Source organism: Nerophis lumbriciformis, linkage group LG01 (assembly GCF_033978685.3).
Source record: "Nerophis lumbriciformis linkage group LG01, RoL_Nlum_v2.1, whole genome shotgun sequence".
Classification (NCBI taxonomy): domain Eukaryota; kingdom Metazoa; phylum Chordata; class Actinopteri; order Syngnathiformes; family Syngnathidae; genus Nerophis; species Nerophis lumbriciformis.
This window is the reverse complement of record NC_084548.2, coordinates 44255001-44281400: the sequence shown is the minus strand read 5'-3', so window position 1 is coordinate 44281400 and position 26400 is coordinate 44255001. Positions and strand designations below refer to the sequence as shown.

Genomic DNA, 26400 nt, shown 5'->3' with positions numbered 1-26400 from the left:
CCCTCTACAATGCTGACACACCAACAGTTTGTTATATTATGCTTTGTAACTGTTATTAAGCTACCTGTTCATTTCCTGCTATGTGTTAATTTTCTGTTAATACCCACTTACTTTCTGCTGCAATGTTGTCTTAAAAGTTTACTATGCTCTTATTTATTGGTGTTGTTTAAAGCAAGCTTAGTGGTTAGGTTAGCTTTGCTAATAGCATGCCTGCTCCTGGTTTGCTTTCGGTGTATAACATGTTAACCTCATCTTAATACTTGATAATGATACTTGATAATGACACTTAAGATACTAATAAATACAGTTCATTGTTGTAATGGAGGTGTTTATTGTTAGAATTTGTAGATACATTACAATCTACTAGCCGCATGTCAGACAGACAGGATTGGATTTTATAATTGGCAATTGAATACACAATCACATGCTTTTTGTCAAAAATCGTCCATGTAATGTTCTTTCTATATCCACATTTCACTCTTGTCTTGCAAAATCTTGCTGACAGAGACAGCTGCAGCTGAAGGGCCTCTTGTAGATGCACACGTATAATAGTGTATTGACACATTTCACAAACACTGTCTGCTCATGGCAATGTTGAATAGGGGATGGGTTACCGGTAGTCCTCACGCAGAATTATGAAAATGTGTAAAATTTAGTTTTTTTAATAGCCTGCTTAAAAATGATCATGAATACATGGTTGTAATCACAACATCAAAATACATTCTGATAATATGCATGATAGAAAAGTTTTAGGATTGATGGGTGAGGACCCGATGTTGGCAGTGAAGCAGAAACAACAGTCTCTTGTGTGTGTGTGTGTGTGTGTGTGTGTGTGTGTGTGTGTGTGTGTGTGTGTGTGCGTGTGTGCGTGTGTGCGTGTGTGCGTGTGTGCGTGTGTGCGTGTGTGCGTGTGTGCGTGTGCGCGTGTGCGCGTGTGCGCGTGTGTGCGTGTGCGTGTGTGTGTAACTTAGACACCCATGTTCAATATGATTTCGTTTCTAAACAGGACTGGCAGCCACCCTTTTCAGTGGAGCTGGATACCTTCCGCTTTACCCCACGCATTCAAAGGCTTAATGAGCTGGAGGTAAGTTAGTTTTACTCTTGCTATTCCATGTTGATTGATTATTTTACAGGGGCTGTTTGCATCTTGCTCAGTTTCATTTTGTAACACCCCCGCCCCCAAAAAGTGGCGCACCACCAGCTGTCTTTATTGTATCAGTAGTGATTTAAATATATATTTTTAAAGTGTTCATATTTTTTACAACTATTAATTATATTGAGTGTGAGGAATTTGTTTGGTGTTCATTAGAGATGTAACGGTATTATAAATACAGAGGTATTCCGGTTTCAAGGTATTCTCAATGATACCGTGATATGTGACGTTGTTAAATGAAAACTTGGTGAGTGTAGTTTTCTTTTGGTGTTTTAGTCTTGGCCGGGTCTGTAAATAAACGACACTTCCCAAAAACCTCTACACAGTGCACAAACAGCAAAATGGGATCGTTAAACGTCGCAAGCAGGAAATTAAGTGTGGTCGTACTCGTCGTAGATAACATGAATTGTTTTTTGGACATTAAATCTGTCCATAGTTGGTTGCGTTATGTTGCTGACAAATAGACAAACAAGCCCAGGCCAAACATTAACCTCTTTGGCAGAGGTTAGAAAGTCTGCGTTCTGGCAAAGCACGCCACTTGCATTTCGAGCTTTTCCAAGGCAACTCAAAGCGCAGAGTTGCAGCGCACCGCACAGTGTGAAATCACACACCAAAAAAGTTCCACACAGGAAATAAGAGTATACTAAAACGTTACTTGCTACATCCTCAAACTAGGAAATCACAACTAAAAAAAAAAATCACTTTTTTTCATACGGTGTTGATCTGGAAATGTTTGCCTCGGCATTTTGATGGTGTGGGCGTGTGGCACCGAACGGAGATGTTGACGTGCGGAGTACGTAAATATTGTTTTTAATATTGTTGTGCAGCACTTTGGAAACATTTGTGTTGTTTAAATGTGCTATATAAATAAAGTGGATTGGATTGGAGAGAGCACTCTTCATTCACTAGCAGGGGACTTTTCAAATTATGCTACATATTAGCAGTAATGCTACTTTTTATAGCAACGCTTTTGCTCCACACTTGACAAATTACGGTTGTCTGTTTGACATATTCCCACTTGAAGCCAAACCACCGCCAGACGATGGACCCCCTGCTGTTTTTTGGGGGAATTAATTCTTCCTTCATTTGTTACCAGATTCGCACCTTCTTTCGCTCGTATTACCGCTAGCATCACAGCTAACGTTAGCCAGGCTGCTACCTCTCTGCTCCGAGAGGGCGTATACGTATGTGAGGTATGACGTGACAGTATGTGACTTGTGTAGAAGCTGCGCTTGCTGTCTGTGAGAAGGAGAGACAGGAAAGAGTAGGAAGAGCCTGTAGTGTAATGCCCGCAGCTAGTAGCAACTGCGTGAGAATGCGTACTCGAATATCACAATATAGTCATTTTCTATATTGCACAGAGACAAACCCGCGATATATCGCGCATATCGATATATCGCCCAGCCCTACCTCAAACCATCCATCTATTTTTTAAATGCTTGTCTGTCGATGCGGAACTTATTCCAGTTGCACTCAGGTGGAAGGCAGGGCTGGTAAGTTGCCACCTCAAACTGTCACACAGAAAATATATTTGAAGACAACGAAGCCAAACATCAGTTTGTAAGGTATTTACATTATTAGAGTTATATTGTTAGTTTGATTTTCTGAGAAACATTTTCCAGACTGATATAAAAAATGACCACTGTAGAGGACCATTTTTCCCATAATGTAAAAGTTAAAAGACATTAAACTATACATTATTGTTTTACACTGGTTGTTTACCGTATTTTTCGGACTATAAGTCGCTTTTTTTTTCATAGTTTGGCCGGGGGTGCGACTTATACACAGGAGCGACTTATGTGTGGAATTATTCACACATTACCGTAAAATATCAAATAATATTATTTAGCTCATTCACGTAAGAGACTGGACGTTTAAGATTTCATCGTATTTAGCGATTAGAAGTGACAGATTGTTTGGTAAACGTATAGCATGTTCTATATGTTATAGTTATTTGAGTGACTCTTACCATAATATGTTACGTTAACATACCAGGCATGTTCTCAGTTGGTTATTTATGCGTCATATAACGTACACTTATTCAGCCTGTTGTTCACTATTCTTTATTTATTTTAAATTGCCTTTCAAATGTCTATTCTTGGTGTTGGGTTTTATCAAATAATTTTCTCCAAAAAATGCGACTTGTACTCCAGTGCGACTTACATGTTTTTTTCCTTCTTTATTATGCATTTTCGGCCAGTGCGACTTATACTCCGGAGCGACTTATACTCCGAAAAATACGGTACATTATTACTTTAAATTACCAGTAGAGTGGAAAAACAAGTTGCCTCTATATTGAAGCTATTATCATATATATCTGATTTATGACACCTAAAGAAATCTCCAAAGTTTGCGAATAAATAGATATGATTAAAAAAATAGCATCAATCTCACAGAGATTCATTCCCGAGGCATATAAGAGATAATGAGGAAGCCAGACACGTCATTGCGTGACGTAGAGTTAGGGACTGCAGATCCCTTCCCCACCAAAAACAATGCAAATCGTTTGGGAGAGCCAACAACAATTACTTTGGGCAAAATTATAATGCAGAATCTTATATTGTTGATCCTGAATATAAGGAGGATGAACTACAGGTTTTAGAAGCTTTGCTGAACAAATTCAGCTTTAGTGGAAAAACTGTAGCATCATGTAGCGGTATTGCTAAGTGCTAAACAAGAACTACAAACATAATTAAATTATAGCTCACTTTACAATGTCTGCTCTTACTTCGATGACGACTGAAAAGATGTCCATGATGCGCACAAAGGGTTAACAAGGAAGTCTCCCTGCAGACACTGTTTTCAGTTGTGTGTTTGTATCCTTCTCCGGGTATACTTAAATTGTCATCGATGAACAGCTTCTAGATCCAAGGCTAAATCCTCCAATTATCCAGATCAGGGGCATGATTTACAGTTTAAAATAACTGACGAGCCGAGACGCGATTATTTGGGAGCAGCACGACATTGCTGCACAGTAAAGGCAGCAGAGGGCTACTGAGCTCTCTGTATTATTGCGCCGCTAAGAAATAGTTTGCTTGCGTTAGTGCTTATAATAACAACATTGCCAATATTTGATTACCGTATTTTCCGCACCATAAGACGCCCTGGGTTATAAGCCGCGCCTTCAATGAACGGCATATTTCAAAACTTTGTCCACCTATAAGCCGCCCCGTGTTGTAAGCCGCATCTAACTGCGCTAAAGGAATGTCAAAAAAACAGTCAAATAGGTCAGTCAAACTTTAATAATATATTAAAACCAGCGTGATGTGGGCGCGCATGGAATCGTATATCAACATGGACGGAGCTGCGTGAAAAAAGCCACCCGGCCTCTTCGCGTAAACTTAAACTTACCTTAACCACTCGCTCATCTTTTCTTCATCCATCCCTTCGAGTTAGCTTTTATGATGACGCCGGCTGGAAAGGTCTCTTTTGGCAAGGTCTTCCTTTTGAATATCACCATGGGTGGAAGTTTCTGGCCATTAGCATGGCAAGCTAGAACCACAGTGAAGGATGACTTCTCATTCCCTGTGGTGCGAATATTCACCGTACGTGCTCCCGTTGTATCCACAGTGCGGTTCACAGGAATATCAAAAGTCAGTGGAACCTCGTCCATGTTGATAATGTTCTCTGGCCGGATCTTTTTTTCAGCTATCTTGTTTTTACAATATGCACGGAAAGTAGCCAGCTTTTCTTGAAAGTCTTTAGGCAGTTGCTGTGAAATAGTAATCCGTGTGCGGATGGAGAGATTGCGTCTTTTCATGAACCGGATCCCTGTCGCTTAGTAGGAGCCATTTTGTGGTCTTTACAGATGTAAACACACAAAGGAAATGAAACGTACGGTAATATCCGCGCGCTTTTTCTTCTTCTACGCGGGCGGGTTGTTGCTTACAGTAGAAGAAGAAGCGCTTCCTGTTCTATGGGGGCGGGTGCTTACCTTGGCGGTTGCTTGCGTAGAAGAAGAAGCACTTCCTCTTCTACGGGGAAAAAAGATGGCGGCTGTTTACCGTAGTTGCGAGACCGAAACTTTATGAAAATGAATCTTAATATTAATCCATATATAAAGCGCACCGGGTTAAAAGCCGCACTGTCAGCTTTTGAGTAAATTTGTGGTTTTTAGGTGCGGCTAATAGTGCGGAAAATACGGTAATGTTCACGTCACAATAAGTATAACAAGTATTGTCAGGTTTTGGATGGTTATTGAGAGGGTTTTGTGGGCAAAATAGAGGGCCCCCATTGACTACATTGTTAGCAGATTTTTTATGTGTTTAATTATTTATGACTTAGAATGCATAAAAAAAGAAAAACATGTGTGTTCATGTCTCATATAGATTATGAATGAGAGACAGCACATATCTGTCTAATTTGTGCGTATTTCCAGTATTAATGATCTGATACTATGGTCAGAGTGCAGAAGCGATCCCATTGTGACGTAATTTTTCGGAAATAGCCAAAGGTATTCGAAGCGGAATATTTTGGCATTTTGTGTTGCTTAAACTGTGTTTTTACATACCGGTACTTTGCGGATTGTAACTATGATTGGATATGGTTTAATGGATACCATGATGAAACACAATTAAGCATATAAAGTCAACATGTTTTTCCAATCTACTGGTACTTTAAAGACATCAACTGTCAGTTAATTACTTTAATCATTTTAAATATTTGCTTAAAAGACCAGTAGGGTGGAAAAACAAGTTGACGTTATATGCTTAATTGTGTTTCATTGTATCCATAAACCATATCCAATTTTATTTACAATCTGCAAAGTATGTGAAAATACTGTCTTAACATCACAAAATGCCACAAATTCAGTCAGCCATTTGGAGTATTCCGCTCCGAACGTGTTCAGTAATTTCCGTAGATTGACGTCACACTTTGACCATGTTATCAGATCAGTCATACTGGAAATACGCAAAAATTAAAGAAAGATGTGCTGTCCATCATTCACAATCCCCGTATAAGACATAAACACATATGTTTTTCTTTTTTTTTTAATGCATTCTAAGTCGTAAATAAAATACATACAGTCCACTAACAATAATAATAATAATAATAACTGGGATTTATATAGCGCTTTTCTAAGTACCCAAAGTCGCTTTTACATGTAGAACCAATCATTCGTTCACAATGTAGTCAATGAGGGCTCTCTATGCCGCCCTCAAAACCCTCTAGATAACCATCTGAAACCCGCCAACAATACTCTACATACATTTTGTGACCTAAATATTAACCAAATATTAGCAATGTTGTTGTTGTTGTAAACGCTAATGCGGCGGATTGATAACACACAGCTCAGTAGCCTTCTGTTGCTTTACTGTGAGCTGACCGCGATGTCCTGCTTCTCCCGCATCATCGCGTATTATCTATGGCAGGGGTGTCAAAAGTGTGCCCCGGAGGCCATTTGCGGCCCACAGCTAATGTTTTAAAGGGCCACGGCACATTCTAAAAATAGTATTAAAATAAACAAAAAAATAACAAAAGTGAAATAAAAAAGCTTAAAGGTTAAATGTAATTTAGAAAAAATTGCAATGTTGACTAATAAAACAAAGTTGTTTTTTTTCTTTCAAACTGTCATTGCTCAAAACAAAATATTTAATCAAAATCAATGTTATTATGAATTATTGACCTATCCAAGGTTCCGATTACTTCACATCAAATATTCCACTAAGAAAAATATTTTTGGTGGAAGATTTTGCAAATTTGGTAAATAAATAACCCAAAAATTTATATTTTGTTTTCTTACTGTACCGAAAATGAACCGAACCGTGACCTCTAAACCGAAGTACATACCGGACCGAAATTTTTGTGTACCGTTACACCCCTAATAATAGCTTCAATATAAAGGCAACTTGTTTTTCCACTCTACTGGTACTTTACGGTAAACAGTAGGTGTTCCTCCACAATTATTTGCACTTCGTAATAATTGTTTGTCGTAAAAAAAAAAATATTAGAACATTTTAGCATTGTGCGTGTGTTTATTTACAGTACCGGTAAGTGTGTTTATCCTAAACATTCTTGCTACTTCATTTTACACACACTATGGCATTTTCACCAATCTTTTTTTTTTTTGGTTGTATACCGCAATGTCGTACCATAGCCTTAATACCGTGATAATGTCATACCGTGCAATTTTGATACCATTACATCTCTAGTGTTCATGCTTGTCACTCACTGCAGACATGTCATGTGTTCAGTACATGCAGGGAGTAGGTGCACACACACAAAAGTAGTTGCGAAGAAGAAACTTACAATAAATTCGATAACGTTAGCTATCCAAATTGTTATTACAAGCTTACAACACAAAGCTAATGCGCTTGCACTTGCTACGCATGGGCATAGGTTGGTCATTACGTACCGAAAGCCTTAAGAGATCAGGATATAATGCTTAAAATGCATTGGACAGCTAGCGGGTGAAGGTTGCAAACAGCCCCTGAAAGTGATTAAAAATGATGTTTGTCTTCTTCTTACTTATTTTAGGCCGAGACGAGAGTGAAGCTCAATTATTTGGACCGCATTGCCAGGTTTTGGGAGGTTCAGAGTTCCTCCTTGAAAATCCCACACATTGAAAGGCGCATTCTTGATCTTTTTGGTTTGGCAAAGGTGACTGACTACTAATGAAATCATTTTAAGTAGTTCTTATTTCTGAGCCTGTATTGTTATTTTTTTTACCCCTTTGGTTTGCTTAAATATTTCGGCTTTCCAGGTTGTATCAGATGAAGGTGGTTTTGAGATGGTTTGTAAAGAGCGACGTTGGGCTCGTGTGGCTCAGAGGCTGGGCTACCCGCCAGGCAAGAACATTGGTTCTCTGCTGCGCTCACACTACGAGAGGATTGTCCACCCCTTTGAAATGTTCCAGTCTGGAGCCCGCTTGCCGGTAACACTCAATATTCTATTTGATATATTTTATTATTTTTTATACATACATACATACATACATATTATGTGTGTGTATATGTATGTATGTGTATATATATATGTATGTGTGTATAGGGCTGGGCGATATGGCCTTTTATTAATATCTCAATATTTTTAGGCCATGTCACGATACACGATATATATCTCAATATTTTGCCTTAGCCTTGAATTAACACTTGATGCATATAATAACACCAGTATGATAATTCTATGTGTCTACATTAAAACATTCTTCTTCATACTGCATTAATATGTGCTCATTTTAAACTTTCATGCAAAGAGGGAAATAACAACTAAGTCAATTTACCAAAACTGTATTTATTAAACAGTTATCAAGCAGTGGCACAAACAATCATGTAAATTCCAAAACAGAAAGTGCAAGATTGTCAGAGACATTTAAAAAAAAGCTTTTAGTGCACTTTTGTGCATGATGTCACTAAGGTGACATATCAAAACAACATTAAATTAAAGTGCACTTTTTTTACAGAATGCCACTACAATAGTTTAAAACAAATAAAGTGCACTTTTGTGCATGATGTCACACAAGATATTTCAATAACTGTCAAATAAAAATGAGCTGCATAATAGGAAATCAAATAGTGTATGTCCTTCGCTATGTGGTAGGTTACTGCGGACGTTACCTCTTTCTGTTTTTGACTCTTTTTTTTTTTACGTGTACATGTGGAAATGGTTGCTTGGGCATTTGGTTGGCTGTGGCACCGGCCGAAGATGTTGACATGCGGAGTTTCAAGTACTCTTCATTCTGTAGCGGGTGACTTTTCAAATGATGCTACACATTAGCAGTGCTGCTACTTTTTGTAGCAACGCTTTTGCCGCATACTTGTAAAACATCTTCCCACTTGAAGCCAAACCACCGCCAGACGATGGACCCCGTGCTGTTTTTCTTGGGAATTAATTCTTCCTTCATTTGTTACCAGATTCGCACCTTCTCTCTCTCGTATTACCACTCGCACCGCTCAGTTAGCACCACTGCTAACGTTACCGTGTCGCTAACTCTCTGCTCGGCGAGGGCGTGTGACGTTGCGCGCGCGTCAGTATATGGCGTATATAAGAAGGTGCGCTTGTTTTAACTCTGTGAGAAGCAGGGACAAGAAAGAGTGAGAAACACATGTAGTGTAAGGCCCGCAGCTAAGAGCAACTGCATGAGGACGTATACTCAAATATCATGATATAGTAATTTTCTATATCGCACAGAGACAAACCCGCGGTATATCGATATATCGCCCAGCCCTATGTGTGTATATGTATATGTATGTGTGTATATGTGTATATATATACAAATATATGTGTGTATATATGTGTAAATGTGTATGTATGTATGTGTATATATATATATATATATATATATATATATATATATATATATATATATCCGATATTGACCAAACCCTTAAATACCGATATCAACCGATACCGATATCAACCGATACTGATATATACAGTCGTGGAATTAACACATTATTATGCCTAATTTGGACAACCAGGTATGGTGAAGATAAGGTCCTTTAAAAAAAAAAAAAAGAATAAGAATAAGATAAATAAATTAAAAACATTTTCTTGTATAAAAAAGAAAGTAAAACAATATAAAAACAGTTACATAGAAACTAGTAATTAATGAAAGTCAAATTAACTGTTAAAGGTTAGTACTATTAGTGGACCAGCAGCACGCACAATCATGTGTGCTTACGGACTGTATTCCTTGCAGACTGTATTGATATATATTGATATATAATGTAGGAACCAGAATATTAATAACAGAAAGAAACAACCCTTTTGTGTGAATGAGTGTAAATGGGGGAGGGAGGTTTTTTGGGTTGGTGTACTAATTGTAAGTGTATCTTGTGTTTTTTATGTTGATTTAATAAAAACAAAAACAAAAAAAAACGATACCGATAATAAAAAAAAAGATACCGATAATTTCCGATATTAGATTTTAAAGCATTTATCGGCCGATATTATCGAACATCTCTTATGTATGTATGTATGTATGTATGTATGTATGTTTCCATATGAGTTGGGAAATTGTGTTAGATGTAAATATAAATGGAATACAATGATTTGCAAATCATTTTAAACCCATATTCAGTTGAATATACTACAAAGACAATATATTTGATGTTCAAACTGATAAACATTTTTTTTTTGCAAATCATTAACTTTAGAATTTGATGCCAGCAACACGTGACAAAGAAGTTGGGAAAGGTGGCAATAAATACTGATAAAGTTGAGGAATGCTCATCAAACACTTATTTGGAACATCCCACAGGTGAACAGGCAAATTGGGAACAGGTGGGTGCCATGATTGGGTATAAAAGTAGATTCAATGAAATGCTCAGTCATTTACAAACAAGGATGGGGCGAGGGTCACCACTTTGTCAACAAATGCGGGAGCAAATTGTTGAACAGTTTAAGAAAAACCTTTCTCAACCAGCTATTGCAAGGAATTTAGGAATTTCACCATCTACGGTCCGTAATATCATCAAAGGGTTCAGAGAATCTGGGGAAATCACTGCACGTAAGCAGCTAAGCCCGTGACCTTCGATCCCTCAGGCTGTACTGCATCAACAAGCGACATCAGTGTGTAAAGGATATCACCACATGGGCTCGGGAACACTTCAGAAACCCACTGTCAGTAACTACAGTTAGTCGCTACATCTGTAAGTGCAAGTTAAAACTCTCCTATGCAAGGCGAAAACCGTTTATCAACAACACCCAGAAACGCAGTCAGCTTCGCCGGGCCTGAGCTCATCTAAGATGGACTGATACAAAGTGGAAAAGTGTTCTGTGGTCTGACGAGTCCACATTTCAAATTGTTTTTGGAAACTGTGGACGTCGTGTCCTCTGGACCAAAAAGGAAAAGAACCATCCCGATTGTTATAGGCGCAAAGTTGAAAAGCCAGCATCTGTGATGGTATGGGGGTGTATTAGTGCCCAAGACATGGGTAACTTACACATTTGTGAAGGCGTCATTAATGCTGAAAGGTACATACAGGTTTTGGAGCAATATATGTTGCCATCCAAGCAACGTTACCATGGACGCCCCTGCTTATTTCAGCAAGACAATGCCAAGCCACGTGTTACATCAACGTGGCTTCATAGTAAAACAGTTCGGGTACTAGACTGGCCTGCCTGTAGTCCAGACCTGTCTCCCATTTGAAAATGTGTGGCGCATTATGAAGCCTAAAATACCACAACTGAGACCCCCGGACTGTTGAACAACTTAAGCTGTACATCAAGCAAGAATGGGAATTAATTCCACCTGAGAAGCTTAAAAAATGTCTCCTCAGTTCCCAAACGTTTACTGTGTATTGTTAAAAGGAAAGGCCATATAACACAGTGGTGAACATGCTTATTCCCTACTTTGGCACGTGTTGCAGCCATGAAATTCTAAGTTAATTATTATTTGCAAAAAATAAATAAAGTTTGAGTTTGAACATCAAATATCTTGTCTTTGTAGTGCATTCAACTGAATATGAGTCGAAAAGGATTAGCAAATCATTGTATTCCGTTTATATTTACATCTAACACAATTTCCCAACTCATATGGAAACGGGGTTTGTTTGTGTGTGTGTGCGTGCGTGCGTGCGTGCGTGCGTGCGTGCGTGCGTGCGTGCGTGCGTGCGTGCGTGCGTGCGTGCGTGCGCGCTATAGATATATAGAGCTAGCTATACTGATTTTATTTGGATTACTAGTACCGTATTTTTCGCACTATAAGGCTCACCTTCAATGAATGGCATATTTTAAAACTGTGTTCATATATAAGGCGCACCGCTTTATAAGGCGCACCGCATTATAAGGCGCATAGAATAGACGCTACAGTAGAGGCTGGGGTTACGTTATGCATCCATTAAATGGAGCTGCGCTAAAGGGAATGTCAACAACACAGTCAAGATAGGTCAGTCAAACTTTATTAATAGATTACAAACCAGCATTCTGACAACTCTGTTCATTCCCAAAATGAATAAACAGCTGTTTTTTTTTTTCACCGAGGTAAAGTCAGTGACGTGGTGTTTTGTTTATCTTTTAACAACAGCAAGGTATAACATGTAGTGCAACATTTATATCACATAGTGGAGGGGAACTTTTCCCTGATTCAATAAACACGTAAAAAACAGTGATACTGTTACGATAAATCAAACGTTAGTGCAATCACGATATAGTAACACTCAAAATAGTGCAGAGTAATAACAATATATCAATAACTCAACGTTGCTCAAACGTTAATGTCACACAACACAACACACAAAATAAACATGTAAAGCTCACTTTATGAAGTTATTCCTCATCCACCAATCCCTCAAATTCTTCTTCTTCATTGTCCGAATTAAACAGTTGGGCGACGGCATCCAACATGCCCTCCGTCTCGTCGAAGTCATCATTAATGGAGTCAGTGTCGCTGCTGCTCTATTCCCGTATTCTACTGCGTGACTGATCGTCTTAAGTTTAAACTCTGCGTCGTAAGCGTGTCTCTTTAACAGGAGCCATTTTGGGGTCTTTACATAAACAAACAAATGGAAATGAAACAGCACGCCTCGCGCAGTCATATATCTCAGCATGCACCACGCGCTTCTTCTTCTTCGGGGGAAATTGAAGACGGGGGAAAAAGAAGTCGGCGGCTGCTTACCGTCGTTGCGATTGATTGATTGATTGATTGATTGAAACTTTTACCTGTTGGAGACTCAATATTGGTCCATATATAAGGCGCACCGGATTATAAGGCGCACTGTCAGGTTTTGACAAAATTGGAGGTTTTTAGGTGCGCCTTATAGTGCGGAAAATACGGTACTTTTTTTATAGATGGTTTTTACAATTATAATGTTTACATTAAACTTTTCTCTTCATTTGAATTCCAAGCACTGCAAGCAAAAGCACTATGATGGTGAAGATGTGGATAAGGAGTACAAGCCCCACTCCATCCCACTGCGTCAATCAGTCCAGCCATCCAAAATGAGCAGTTACGGGCGTCGAGCAAACCGCTGTCAGCCAGATGTGAGTGAAAGCATTTTTATTTGTTCTGATTTAAATTCGAAACCTATTGTTTTAAGTTCTGTATTGAATCATTTAAACGTGTTACTTGAATAACTTTTTACAATTACGTTGTTTCCTCATGCTTATACATTTGTTATTGTCTATCATGAAAGCATTTTTATAAACTGACACTTTGCTAAAAGTGACATTTGATTTACACTATTTTCTCAAGCAATCTTTCAGGTGTTTCTAAACAAGGGCAGCTACAGGACTCAAAACACATTGAGGTTCCTTACTAATTATTTTAACAGGCGTGTTAAAATAATTCCCCCCGACTAAAGCTCACTTTGGATATTGGTTGGACATGAACTTGCCAGTTTCCTTTTGTTTGTACATAATTGAAATACTGTGATACCTCAACTTTCAAGTAATTTGAGATAAAATCTCTGTCTGCATTTTCTTATACCGTACTTTAAAGGGGACCTTTTAAGCAAATTCAACTTTTTTCTTAAGCAAATTCAACTTTTTTTGTCGATTGGTACCTATTTTTGTGTATTTGAGATTTGCATAAGTCCAGAAAATGTGAAATCAAATCATGGAGGCATGGCAGAGATAGATATAATCTTGCCTTCCTTCATACTTCCTCCAAACATGCCGTTTTGAATGTGCCCAAACATGCCGTATTGAACGTTCCCAATTTGTGATGTTTTACCCATTGTCTGCGGATATCTCCATATATAGTGAAATTTTACCCAACGAGCTTTATGTGAGTCCGCCATTGTAGTCAATAAGTTCCTTATTTTTCTTTATCCTCTTGATGTGGGGCGGCAAACTGGGCACATATATCTTCTGCTGTTGCCATTTCTAATACAGAGTAGCATACAGTTCTGACTTACGGCAGTAGACTCGATATGGAAGCTCTAAAAACTACAACATGGGTGACGCGGAGAAGATGCTGTTAAAGTGAAGGAACGTAAATAAAACTGCCCACAAAACGGCACATTCTAAAGAGATGGACAGTAAGTGGATTGAAGATGGTCTGTAAAACAATCTGTCAATTTTTTACCAATGAACACGTTATGTTGACCACAAGGAAGTATTTTAAAATTTAGGGGAACAAATCATGGTATGACCCCTTTAATTTGCGAGCATAATTTGAGTTATGAGCCCAACCGTAGGTAGGTAGTATCTAAAGTATTGTTTGTCACTGGCTATTGTTTGTCACAGGGTTCTGCCATTTTGAGCAATAAAAAATAAATACTGTACATCGCTAGTCCTGCTTTTTTTACACAAGAAACAAGCATATATTTTTGTCAGACTGTTTACATGCACGTTTGAATAGCAATTTAGTGATCGACACAATCCTACCATCAAACCTCTAGAACTAAGAAAGTATGTTTGAAGGAGAAACAAACTGCCGAATCAGAAAAACAAACCATATAAAAACAAGTCCTAACGGTTAGCAGCCTACCCTGCGAGTCATCCCCGCAGTAAGGCCAGTGCGCATCACACAAGTGGGACGCAATAAACTTGTAAGTTAAGGTACCATTGTAATAATACAACATACAAAAAAAAGTTATTGCAGCTCCATACTTAACCGAATGAATGCTAAACCAATGTGAGTGACCAACACATGTTCAATGCCATTTTAGTAAATGTTCCTTCTTACAGAAAACTATTAAATGTTTATGGGCAAGTAATGTCAGTCCACAATCTCTCTTCCTTGTTTCGTTGGGTTGAGATATAGTCAGGTACAAAAATATTGGGACATAAACAAAATTCCAATCTTCACTTGATTTGGATGTAAATACCCTCAAATTAAAGCTGAAAATCTGCAGTTAGAGCTTTGTTGTTTTTCATTTCAAATGTATTGTGGTGGTGTACAAAGCCAAAAATAATAAAATTGTGTTGATGTTCCAATATGTATGGACCTGACTATATGTGGACTGCAAATACCAATGTCATGTTTGCATCCTCAAACTATTATGTGACCATGCCCTCACACTCAATGAAAGGCTTGTTCATGTTTTACGTGTATTTTTTTCACCTGCCTGAAGATCTGTGTTGTAACATTCAGATGATAATCTTGCATTAACTACCAATGTTTCTGTTGTTGTTTATCACTCTTTATTTTTAAAGCAAATTCTCATTTTGGTTAGATTGTGTGTCTGGAATATGTGATTGTGCACCTACAGTGCATCCCAGCTTGCTTCTTTCCTATCCTATCCTGTAATGCTATCCTTTATCAGCTATAATTGCTATTTATTTCATTCCTTGAGTTGCACTTCTTTTTTTCTTTCATGACTATCCATCTACAGTACATATGTTGATTTGCTGATGGCCACCAAGTACGAATAGTTGCCTTTGCTTACATTAGCAAACTGTACAACTAGTAGTCATTCTAACATGCCATATCGACCTGCCTAAAGGATACCCGTGACTGTAAGACAAACTCATTTTTAAGATTAAGCATTTTTTCATGTCTTCAAACCATTGAAATTACAGGTAGCTTGCAATAACAAAAAAACATGCAATGAGGTAAGACACCAGTGAAGTATGTCAGACTCAGAGGTGCAGCTCCAATAACAGCTAATTCTAGGGCTGGGCGGTATACCGGTGTTACTGTTAATACCGGTATATTTTAGAAAGAGATACTGATTTAAGACAATACCACCATACCGAATATATCTTTTAATATACCTTTGTTGCGGCCGGTGTGGGTCAGCAGGCAGTGTAGCTAAGGAAGGGTATTGCGCTCGGGAAGGGCGTGTGGCCGGAGTCGCTACTGCGCATTGCCGACGCTGACCTGCCGCCTTTGCGCACAGCCAACGTGCCCGCACCGTATCTCCGGCGGCTGACGACGGTGGTGGGTGACGTCTCCTCTTTATTAACCAGAGGTAACACAATTCGGTGAAAAGCTCAACAAGACAGCCGTCAGAGCCGGCAAACTGCCGCTGGTAATTGCTAAAGCTAACAAATGCAGTTCAGCTGAAAACCACGCTGACGTCACACGTCGCCTGGTAACAGACACCACTTTTTAAGGCACGCAGGCACACGCTGCTGTCAAACTTCTCTCAACTGTATAAGACATATAAACATTTTTTAAACTAGACACTGCATGTTTCGTTAAAAATCCTGATATGTATTTATCGCGATTCAGCGCTTTTTGCATTAATAGATACCTTGCTTAAATGTTTTATTAATCTATCTTTTGATTCTACAACTGGATGATTGCGCACTACTCATGATCACTTAGTCGTTTTTTTTTTATTGTTCACACAACACAGACACATAATATGGGTCGGTAGCTGTCAATCTCCGGTCTGTCACTCAAATATGTCCGTGTGCAACATAAACACAAAACTATTTCTATTGTTACAAAATGCACACCTATATAACATTCTAATTGATTGTATTGATTTATACAATATATTTGATATGATATATAATTTAGGTCTGTTCTCTGTACATGAATGCAAAAATGATATTTTCAGCTGAGTGTAATTGTCCATCCATCCATCCATCTTCTTCCGCTTATCCGAGGTCGGGTCGCGGGGGCAGCAGCTTAAGCAGGGAAGCCCAGACTTCCCTCTCCCCAGCCACTTCGTCCAGCTCCTCCCGGGGGATCCCGAGGCGTTCCCAGGCCAGCCGGGAGAGATAGTCTTCCCAGCGTGTCCTGGGTCTTCCCCGTGGCCTCCTACCGGTCGGACGTGCCCGAAACACCTTCCTAGGGAGGCGTTCGGGTGGCATCCTGACCAGATGCCCGAACCACCTCATCTGGCTCCTCTCGATGTGGAGGAGCAGCGGCTTTACTTTGAGCTCCCCCCGAATGACAGAGCTTCTCACCCTATCTCTAAGGGAGAGCCCCGCCACTCGGCGGAGGAAACTCATTTCGGCCGCTTGTACCCGTGATCTTGTCCTTTCGGTCATGACCCAAAGCTCATGACCATAGGTGAGGATGGGAACGTAGATCGACCGGTAAATCGAGAGCTTTGCCTTCCGGCTCAGCTCCTTCTTCACCACAACGGATCGATACAGCGTCCGCCTTACTGAAGACGCCGCACCGATCCGCCTGTTGATCTCATGATCCACTCTTCCCCCACTCGTGAACAAGACTCCGAGGTACTTGAACTCCTCCACTTGGGGCAAGATCTCCTCCCCAACCCGGAGATGGCACTCCACCCTTTTCCGGGAGAGAACCATGGACTCGGACTTGGAGGTGCTGATTCCCATCCCAGTCGCTTCACACTCGGCTGCGAACCGATCCAGTGAGAGCTGAAGATCTTGGCCGGAGGAAGCCATCAGGACCACATCATCTGCAAATAGCAGTGACCTAATCCTACAGCCACCAAACCAGATCCCCTCAACGCCCTGACTGCGCCTAGAAATTCTGTCCATAAAGGTTATGAACAGAATCGGTGACAAAGGGCAGCCTTGGCGGAGTCCAACCCTCACTGGAAACGTGTCCGACTTACTGCCGGCAATGCGGACCAAGCTCTGACACTGATTATACAGGGAGCGAACTGCCACAATAAGACAGTCCGTTACCCCATACTCTCTGAGCACTCCCCACAGGACTTCCCGGGGTACACGGTCGAATGCCTTCTCCAAGTCCACAAAGCACATGTAGACTGGTTGGGCAAACTCCCATGCACCCTCAAGGACCCTGCCGAGAGTATAGAGCTGGTCCACAGTTCCACGACCAGTGTAATTGTAATGAATAGAAACAGTGAGTGATCTGTGCGCTCTTTACAAGATGATTACATAACTGCATTGGCAAACCGTTGACTTGTTTAAGACTTAAAAGCAGGTGTTGATACAAAACCCAAAACTAGTGAATTTTTACAAGTTGGCACGTTGTATAAATTGTAAATAAAAACAGAATACAATGATTTTCAAATAATTTCAACTTACATTCAATTGAATACACTGCAAAGACAAGATATTTAAAGTTCGAACTGAGAAACGTAATATTTTTTTGCAAATAATCATTAACTTACAATTTAATGGCAGTAACACATTGCAAAAAAGTTGGCACGGGGCATTTTTACCACTGTGTTACATTGCCTTTCCTTTTAACAACACTCAGTAAACGTTTGGGAACTGAGGAGACCAATTTTTGAAGCTTTCAGGTGGAATTCTTTCCCATTCTTGCTTGATATACAGCTTAAGTTGTTCCAACAGTCCGGGGTCTCCGTTGTCGTATTTGAAGCTTCATAATGCGCCACACATTTTCAATGGGAGACAGGTCTAGACTACAGGCAGGCCAATCTAGTACCCACACTCTTTTACTACAAAGCCACACAGCTGCATTGACTCTGGACTTGATGAAACACAGTGGACCAACACCAGCAGCTGACATGGCTCCCCAAACCATTGCTGACTGTGGGAACTTCACACTGGACATCAAGCAACTTGGATTTTGCTCCTCTCCAGACTTGCTTTCGTCTGAAAACAGGACTCTGGACCACTCTGCAACTGTCCAGTGCTTCTTTTCCATAGCCCAAGTCAGACGCTTCTTCCGTTGTCTTGAGTTCAGGAGTGGCTTGACCATGGGAATACGGCTACATGCCATCTGTTGAAAAGCTCTATGGAGATGATGATTTCATTTTCCAGCATGATCCAGCACTGCCAAAACCACCAGTAACTGGTGTACTGACCATGGCATTACTGTCCTTGATTGGCCTGCCAACTCCCCTGACCTGAACCCCATAGAGAATTTGTGGGGTATTGTGAAGAAGAAGCTGAAAGACACCAGACCCAATAATGCAAATGAGCTAAAGGCCGCTATTGAAGCATCCTGGGCATTCATAACACCTCAGCAATGCCACAGGCTGATTGCCTCCATGCCACGCTGCATTGGTGCAGTAATCTGTGCTAAAGGATTCCCAACCAAGTACTGAGTGCATTAATTGACATTTTCAAATGTTTGATTTTGTTTTGCTGTTATACATCTTTATTTTTTACTTGGTCTGAGAAAATATTCTAATTTTTTGAGATGGGATTTTTGAGTTTTCTTAAGCTATATGCCATGTTCAGCAATATTAAAATAATAAAAAGCTTGCAATATTTCAGTTGTGTAATGAATCCAGAATGTACAAACCCCGTTTCCATATGAGTTGGGAAATTGTGTTAGATGTAAATATAAACGGAATGCAATGATTTGCAAATCCTTTTCAACCCATATTTAATTGAATGCACTACAAAGACAAGATATTTGATGTTCAAACTCATAAACTTGTTGTTTTTTTGCCAAAAATAATTAATTTAGAATTTCATGGCTGCAACACGTGCCAAAGTAGTTGGGAAAGGGCATGTTCACCACTGTGTTACATGGCCTTTCCTTTTAACAACACTCAGTAAACGTGTGGGAACTGAGGAGACACATTTTTAAGCTTCTCAGGTGGAATTATTTCCCATTCTTGCTTGATGTACAGCTTAAGTTGTTTAACAGTCCGGGGTTCTCCGTTGTGGTATTTTAGGCTTCATAATGCGCCGCAAATTTTCAATGGGAAACAGGTCTGGACCACAGGCAGGCCAGTCTAGTACCCGCACTCTTTTACTACGAAGCCACGTTGATGTAACACGTGGCTTTGCATTGTCTTGCTGAAATAACCAGGGGCGTCCATGGTAACGTTGCTTGGATGGCAACATATGTTGCTCCAAAACCTGTATGTACCTTTCAGCATTAATGGCGCATTCACAAATGTGTAAGTTACCCATGTCTTGGGCACTAATACACCCCCATACCATCACAGATGCTGGCTTTTCAACTTTGCGCCTATAACAATCGGGATGGTTCTTTTCCTCTTTGGTCCGGAGGACACGACGTCCACAGTTTCCAAAAACAATTTAAAATGTGGATTCGTCAGACCACAGAACACTTTTCCACTTTGTATCAATCCATCTTAGATGAGCTCAGGCCCAGCGAAGCCAAATGCGTTTCTGGGTGTTGTTGATAAACGGTTTTCGCCTTGCATAGTAGAGTTTTAACTTACACTTACAGATGTAGCGACCAACTGTAGTTACTGACAGTGTGTTTCTGAAGTGTTCCTGAGCCCATGTGGTGATATCCTTTACACACTGATGTCGCTTGTTGATGCAGTACAGCCTGAGGGATCGAAGGTCACGGGCTTAGCTGCTTACGTGCAGTGATTTCTCCAGATTCTCTGAATCCTTTGATGATATTACGGACCGTAGATGGTGAAATCCCTAAATTCCTTGCAATAGCTGGTTGAGAAAGGTTTTTCTTAAACTGTTCAACAATTTGCTCCCGCATTTGTTGAGAAAGTGGTGACCCTCGCCCCATCCTTGTTTGTGAATGACTGAGCATTTCATGGAATCTACTTTTATACCCAATCATGGCACCCACCTGTTCCCAATTTGCCTGTTCACCTGTGGGATGTTCCAAATAAGTGTTTGATGAGCATTCCTCAACTTTATCAGTATTTATTGCCACCTTTCCCAACATCTTTGTCACGTGTTGCTGGCATCAAATTCTAAAGTTAATGATTATTTGCAACAAAAAAAAGTTTATCAGTTTGAACATCAAATATGTTGTCTTTGTAGCATATTCAACTGAATATGGGTTGAAAATGATTTGCAAATCATTGTATTCCAATTATATTTACATCTAACACAATTTCCCAACTCATATGGAAACGGGGTTTGTATGACATTTTCATGTTTTTAGTTGCATTACAGAAAATAAAGGACTTAATCACAATATTCTAATTTTCTGAGACAGTCCTGTATAAGGCGCACCGGATTATAAGGCGCACTGTCAGCTTTTGACAAAATTGGAGGTTTTTAGATGCGCCTTGTAGTGCGGAAAATACGGTATCTTGTCTTTGCAGTATTTTCAATTGAAAATAGGTTGAAAAGGATTTGCAAATCATTGTATTCTGTTTTTTACTTACGATTTACACAACGTGCCAACTTCACTGGTTTTGGGGTTTGTAAAAGACTTCCCTGCTGTGATATGTTCCACCATGTTGTGGATGTGTACAACCTCTTGTGCTAAAACAAAAATTGCAACAATAAATGCATTTTTTCCACATCTTTATATACACCAATTACATATAGTACCAATAAGAGTCCCGATAAATACCGGTATCGATAAAGATTATCAATAAGGGTATTGTATTGATAAAGATTGTCGATAAGCGTATTGTATCGATAAAATCTTAACGATATACATCCTTACTTTCTATGGCAACACACTCAGGTCAAACTGAAATTAATACATTACCTGTTGTGCTATCTTAGTACCGGTATATACACTTAAAAAAAAAAAAGAAACTTATCTTCAGGTGCAGCAACACCCTCACCCTCTCAATGCTATCCATATCTGCTCTCTGTGTACCATGTAGTGCTAAGAAGCCTATACACTGCTGTCACCTGATGTCTTGGAATTGCAACTGCTTGCAAGGTCTGCTACATAACACTTGCAAATGAGACTCAGAAGTGTTGGAAAACAAGATCTAGCAACTTGACAGCACAGTTATTAGCAGCTCAGTTTAAAATGTTAAATAAAAAAAGAGATTATATTATTAAACAATTAAAATGTAATCCCACATTAACACACACAGAAGTACCTCAAATTGAATAATGGTATCAATTCCCAGGTACCTGGAATTGGTACCAGTATCCCAGCCGTTGGCTAGCTGGAGTAAGGCTAACAATAATGCCACGCAGAAGCCAGAGCCAAGAGCCACTACCGTCATTCCTGTGAAATACATAAATGGACAAAGACAAGTAAATAGGATAATAGTCAGCCAGTATTTTTCAGTAGAAATGGGGAATAAGGTTAGCTGCAACTAATAATGAAAAAACTAATTATTGGTATCTTAAAAATAAAATAATTCAGTCCTTTTAAAACTTTTACTTTTCCTTAAAACGTCAGCCATTGTTGTCCAAAGTGCAGCCTGGTTTTTTTGTGTGTTTTTGGAAAATTGTGTTTATTGGAGAATTACCTGCCAGCTGTTTACATTTTTCTTATTTTAAGTTTTATAGCTGTTAACACAGCTAAAGGGTTTTATCTTTTACATTTTGTACACTTACTACACCAAAAATGAACTGAACTGTGACCTTGAAACCCAAGTACATACTTTAACTGTGATTATAGTGTATGGAAACACCCCTAATCAGATTTTTATCATGAGCCTTTCCGGATTTATTGTAGGTTTAACTCCTTTTAAACATTGTATCATTTGAAATTACATTTAAAGACATTTAACTATTAAGTCGATAACTGACTTGTCTTTTAGAAATTGAGGATGATAGATTAATCCAATTTTTTCATAACTACTCGGCCCAGTTGGTATTTTTCCTCTTCTCCCTAAATGTTCTTCCCTGTTGGCTTAGTTTATTGTTGCTGTTGTTGTCTTCCCCTGCAGGGTCCAGAGGATCCGAATCAACATTCTCTCACCACTGGCTCTGAACTCATCTCAGCGGTACTTCCTATTGAGCATATTAGCTCACCCTCAGTCCATATGCTCTTTCTCCTCCTCGCTGCACTCTTTGTGACACTCTTAAAAAATGTTTGTATTGAAACTAACCACTTCCACATGTTCATTAACATGCAATAATAGCGGTTTCTACTGTTGACTTTGGATACCATACTTTACATGGCTGTTTCTGATAAGAAGGCATAGTCACAATGTCATCTCTACATAATTATCCGAGTAGGCTTCATCAATTCATGCTCATAGACTTAAATTGGTCAGAACTAGTCTTAGACTTAGATTGGTCAGCTTTAGTCTCGCGGCTGGTGCCAAAACCCCAAATCTTTGTACTCCAAAAACCAGGAGGGTGTACCTGGACAAGGACAGTTTCGCCCTATTGTAGTGAGAAAAACAACTGTTTTGATGCAAACGAGCAATCCTACTGTCAACGCCAACGACAGTCGTTTAAGTGTAATTTCTCCTCGTTAGCATTGAGATATAGTGTGGCAGAACAATCGCTGTAAATTGACTACTACCAGTCCAAAATAGTTGTAATCCCCCACGTTAACATTTTATTCAGTTGTAAACAAATGGCATTCTGGTCACCGAATGTGAACAGAATGTTTCTAACTCCTGTTATTTGTTGGAGGCTAAATTGCATAGTCTTTCAGGAATGATTGAAAGGACACTGTTGTATGTGGAAGATAGGTGGTGTCGCAGACCACTGCCTCTGTTCAGGGATGGTTTTTCAACCTTGACATAGATTGCTTTCCTCCCTCCTCTTTTGCACTATCTGTCCAGAATCTTTACATTTTTGTTTTCAAAGGAGTGCTGTTTCTCCTTGAGGTGCAAGTAGACAGCGGAGTCTTGGCCTGAAGAGCTCGCCGTCTATGCTGTGGCGTGCATCAGCTTAGTGGTTGTTTTGTTTCCCCAATATGCAATCAGTGCATTCATCATTACACACACTGGATAGCATACACCAGATTGTTTTTGTGGGTGTGGGGTGTCTGGTCTTTAGGATGCAATCGTTTGTCTCAGGGTGTTGCCTGGTTTGAAGTGTACTGGGGTGGTTAAAAGTTTCTCAGATAGACCTGATATATATGGAATGACAGTATGTTTGCATCTGTCACCTTTTTCCTCCTCATCCACTCTGTTTTTGTTATTTCTGGAACTGGATGCACTGTTCACAAATGACCAGCTGGGGTAACCACAGGTTTTGGGGGCTTCCCTCAAATGTCTATGCTCTTTCTCTTTGGCCTGTAGGCTGGTAGGAACAGTATCAGCTCTGTGTTGTAGGGTTCTGATAATGCCCAGTTTGTGTTCCAGTGGGTGGCGTGAGTCAAAAAGTAGGTATTGATTGGTATGTGTGAGTTTTCGGTAAGCTCCGACATGGAGGTCCCTGTTTTCTCCAATGAGGACATTAGAGTCCAAAAAAGGCAACTTACTGTCTTTGACATCCTCACGTGTGAACTTGATGGTTTTGTCCACTGAGCTAATGTGCTCGGTAAAGGTTTGCACTAAGTTAATGTGCTCGGTAAAAATTTGCACTTCTTTGTTTCTGATTTTCACCCATGTCATCCACATATCTGTACTAATGACTTGGTGTTGTTCCCTTAAAAGAGCTCCGAGCTTTCTTTTATATGTCGTCCCATGTAAAGGTTTGCTACTACTGTATCAGGTATATCCAGAGGTGGGTAGTAACGCGCTACATTTACTCCATTACATCTACTTGAGTAACTTTTGGGATAAATTGTACTTCTAAGAGTAGTTTTAATGCAACATACTTTTACTTTTACTTGAGTATATTTATAGAGAAGAAACGCTACTTTTACTCCGCTATTTTTATCTACATTCAGCTCGCTACTCGCTACTAATTGTTATCGATCTGTTAATGCACGCTTTGTTTGTTTTGGTCTGTCATACTGCCTGCGTTTCAACAAATACAGTCACTGGTGACGTTCACTCCGTTCCACCAATCAGATGCAGTCACTGGTGACGTTGGACCAATCAAACAGAGCCAGGCGGTCACATGACCTGACTTAAACAAGTTGAAAAACTTATTGGGGTGTTACCATTTAGTGGTCAATTGTACGGAATATATACTGTACTGTGCAATCATGTGGTATTAGACAGAAAGGAGGAACTTTTTTCTCCTCCATTTGAAAACGTGGATCTTATCAGCACTACTGTCTGATTACAATCAATGCAAGTCATCAGAATCAGGTAATACACCAACTTATATTCTTGTCTTCATGAAAGAAAGGAATCTATATGTGTTAAACATGCATGTATATTCATTAAAACACCTTTAACATGTAAACAAAAACGGCAAAATACATAAATATAAATTATATACTGTATATATATATATATATATATATATATATATATGTATATATATATATGTGTGTGTGTGTTACTCATCAGTTACTCAGTACTTGAGTAGTTTTTTCACAACATACTTTTTACTTTTACTCAAGTAAATATTTGGGTGACTACTCCTTACTTTTACTTGAGTAATAAATCTCTAAAGTAACAGTACTCTTACTTGAGTACAATTTCTGGCTACTCTACCCACCTCTGGGTATATCTGAGAAGCTCAATGCGAACAAGGGGAAATTACACTTCGACAGTAAGATTTCTCGTTTGCTTCAAAACAGTTGTTTTTCTGACTACAGTAGGGCAAAACCATCCTTGCTCAGGCACATCCTCCTGGTTTATGGAGTACAATTAAAGTTTTGGTATCAACCGCTGGACTAGATCTGACCAATATAAGACTAGATCTGACCAATCTTAAGTCTATGAGCATGAACTGATGAATCCTACTCGGCTGAGAGGTGAAACGTCTTCTAAGACAAACCAACCTACCTAGTTTCCAAACAGTGGCAGATTTATTTTCATCTTCAGGACTGTAACCCAACAGTTTATTATAATATAATCATTGAATTACTGCTTGATGGGGTTTCATGAAGACATGAAACGTGCATCCCTTTGCATCCATGCCCATCCTCCATATTCAATAAACTATGGTTCCTAGAATAGCACACAAGTTTCAATTTATGCCCAGTTTGCGGTGGTTGTGGTGTTCTCCTACTTTCACACATGGTCTTGTCTGTATGATTTTGCCTGGCTTGATTTGCCTCATCACTGGGCAGTGCTACTCTGAAACCTGTTGAGTTGTATTGCTATTTATGTCTCACTGCAGTGCCAAACTATTTATCTGCATGCATTCCAAGTGAACGCAAGAAGCAAGATGGTTTCATTTAATAGACTTTGATTTTATTGAATAATGGTTTAAGTTAGCCGAACCAGACTGATGTGCACTGATACTGATGCACTTCAATCGCGTGATAACAGTAATGAACATTACAGTGGGTGTAAGGTCTCTTTTACAGAGCCTGTTTTTCCCCATCACATCTGGTATGTCACTGGTGTCAAAAAAGAAATTAATCCTCAATCCACAAAATTGTCCATAGTTTCATTGAAACTTAATTGCTTTTATTTTTTAGTCGTGTAGCATTTGCATAATCCTTCTGACTAACCAACAAACTAGTGGTGATTCCATGTACACGGATGTATCCGATCTAGGCATTTAACATTATGCAATGTGTATTTTAGCAGTACTTGAAAAAATGCAGTTATGCCACAGAGGAAGTAGTTTTCTGTGGTTTAATGCTGGCCTTGTTAGAAAATTTTGGGTTTAACCCAGCTTATCGTGTGTGTGTGTGTGTGTGTGTGTGTGTGTGTGTGTGTGTGTGTGTGTGTGTGTGTGTGTGTGTGTGTGTGTGTGTGTGTGTGTGTGTGTGTGTGTGTGTGTGTGTGTGTGTGTGTGTGTGTGTGTGTGTGTGTGTGTGTGTGTGTGTGTGTGTGTGTGTGTGTGTGTGTGTGTGTGTGTGT

General features: G+C 39.5%; 1 protein-coding gene across 3 annotated transcripts in view; it reads left to right on the top strand.

Annotated features, from left to right (window-relative positions):
• The window catches only part of kdm5c (lysine demethylase 5C), a 50176-nt gene that overhangs the window by 5802 nt on the left and 17974 nt on the right, over window positions 1–26400 (top strand). For 2 of the 3 annotated variants that reach the window (XM_061983058.2, XM_061983049.2), the window contains exons 3-7: window positions 1007–1084; window positions 7631–7753; window positions 7857–8027; window positions 12944–13078; window positions 22456–22512. In XM_061983058.2, the coding sequence (XP_061839042.1) occupies window positions 1007–1084; window positions 7631–7753; window positions 7857–8027; window positions 12944–13078; window positions 22456–22512 (564 nt within the window). The remainder of the gene's footprint in view (window positions 1–1006; window positions 1085–7630; window positions 7754–7856; window positions 8028–12943; window positions 13079–22455; window positions 22513–26400) is intronic. The other variant, XM_061983068.2, reaches the window with a different exon arrangement.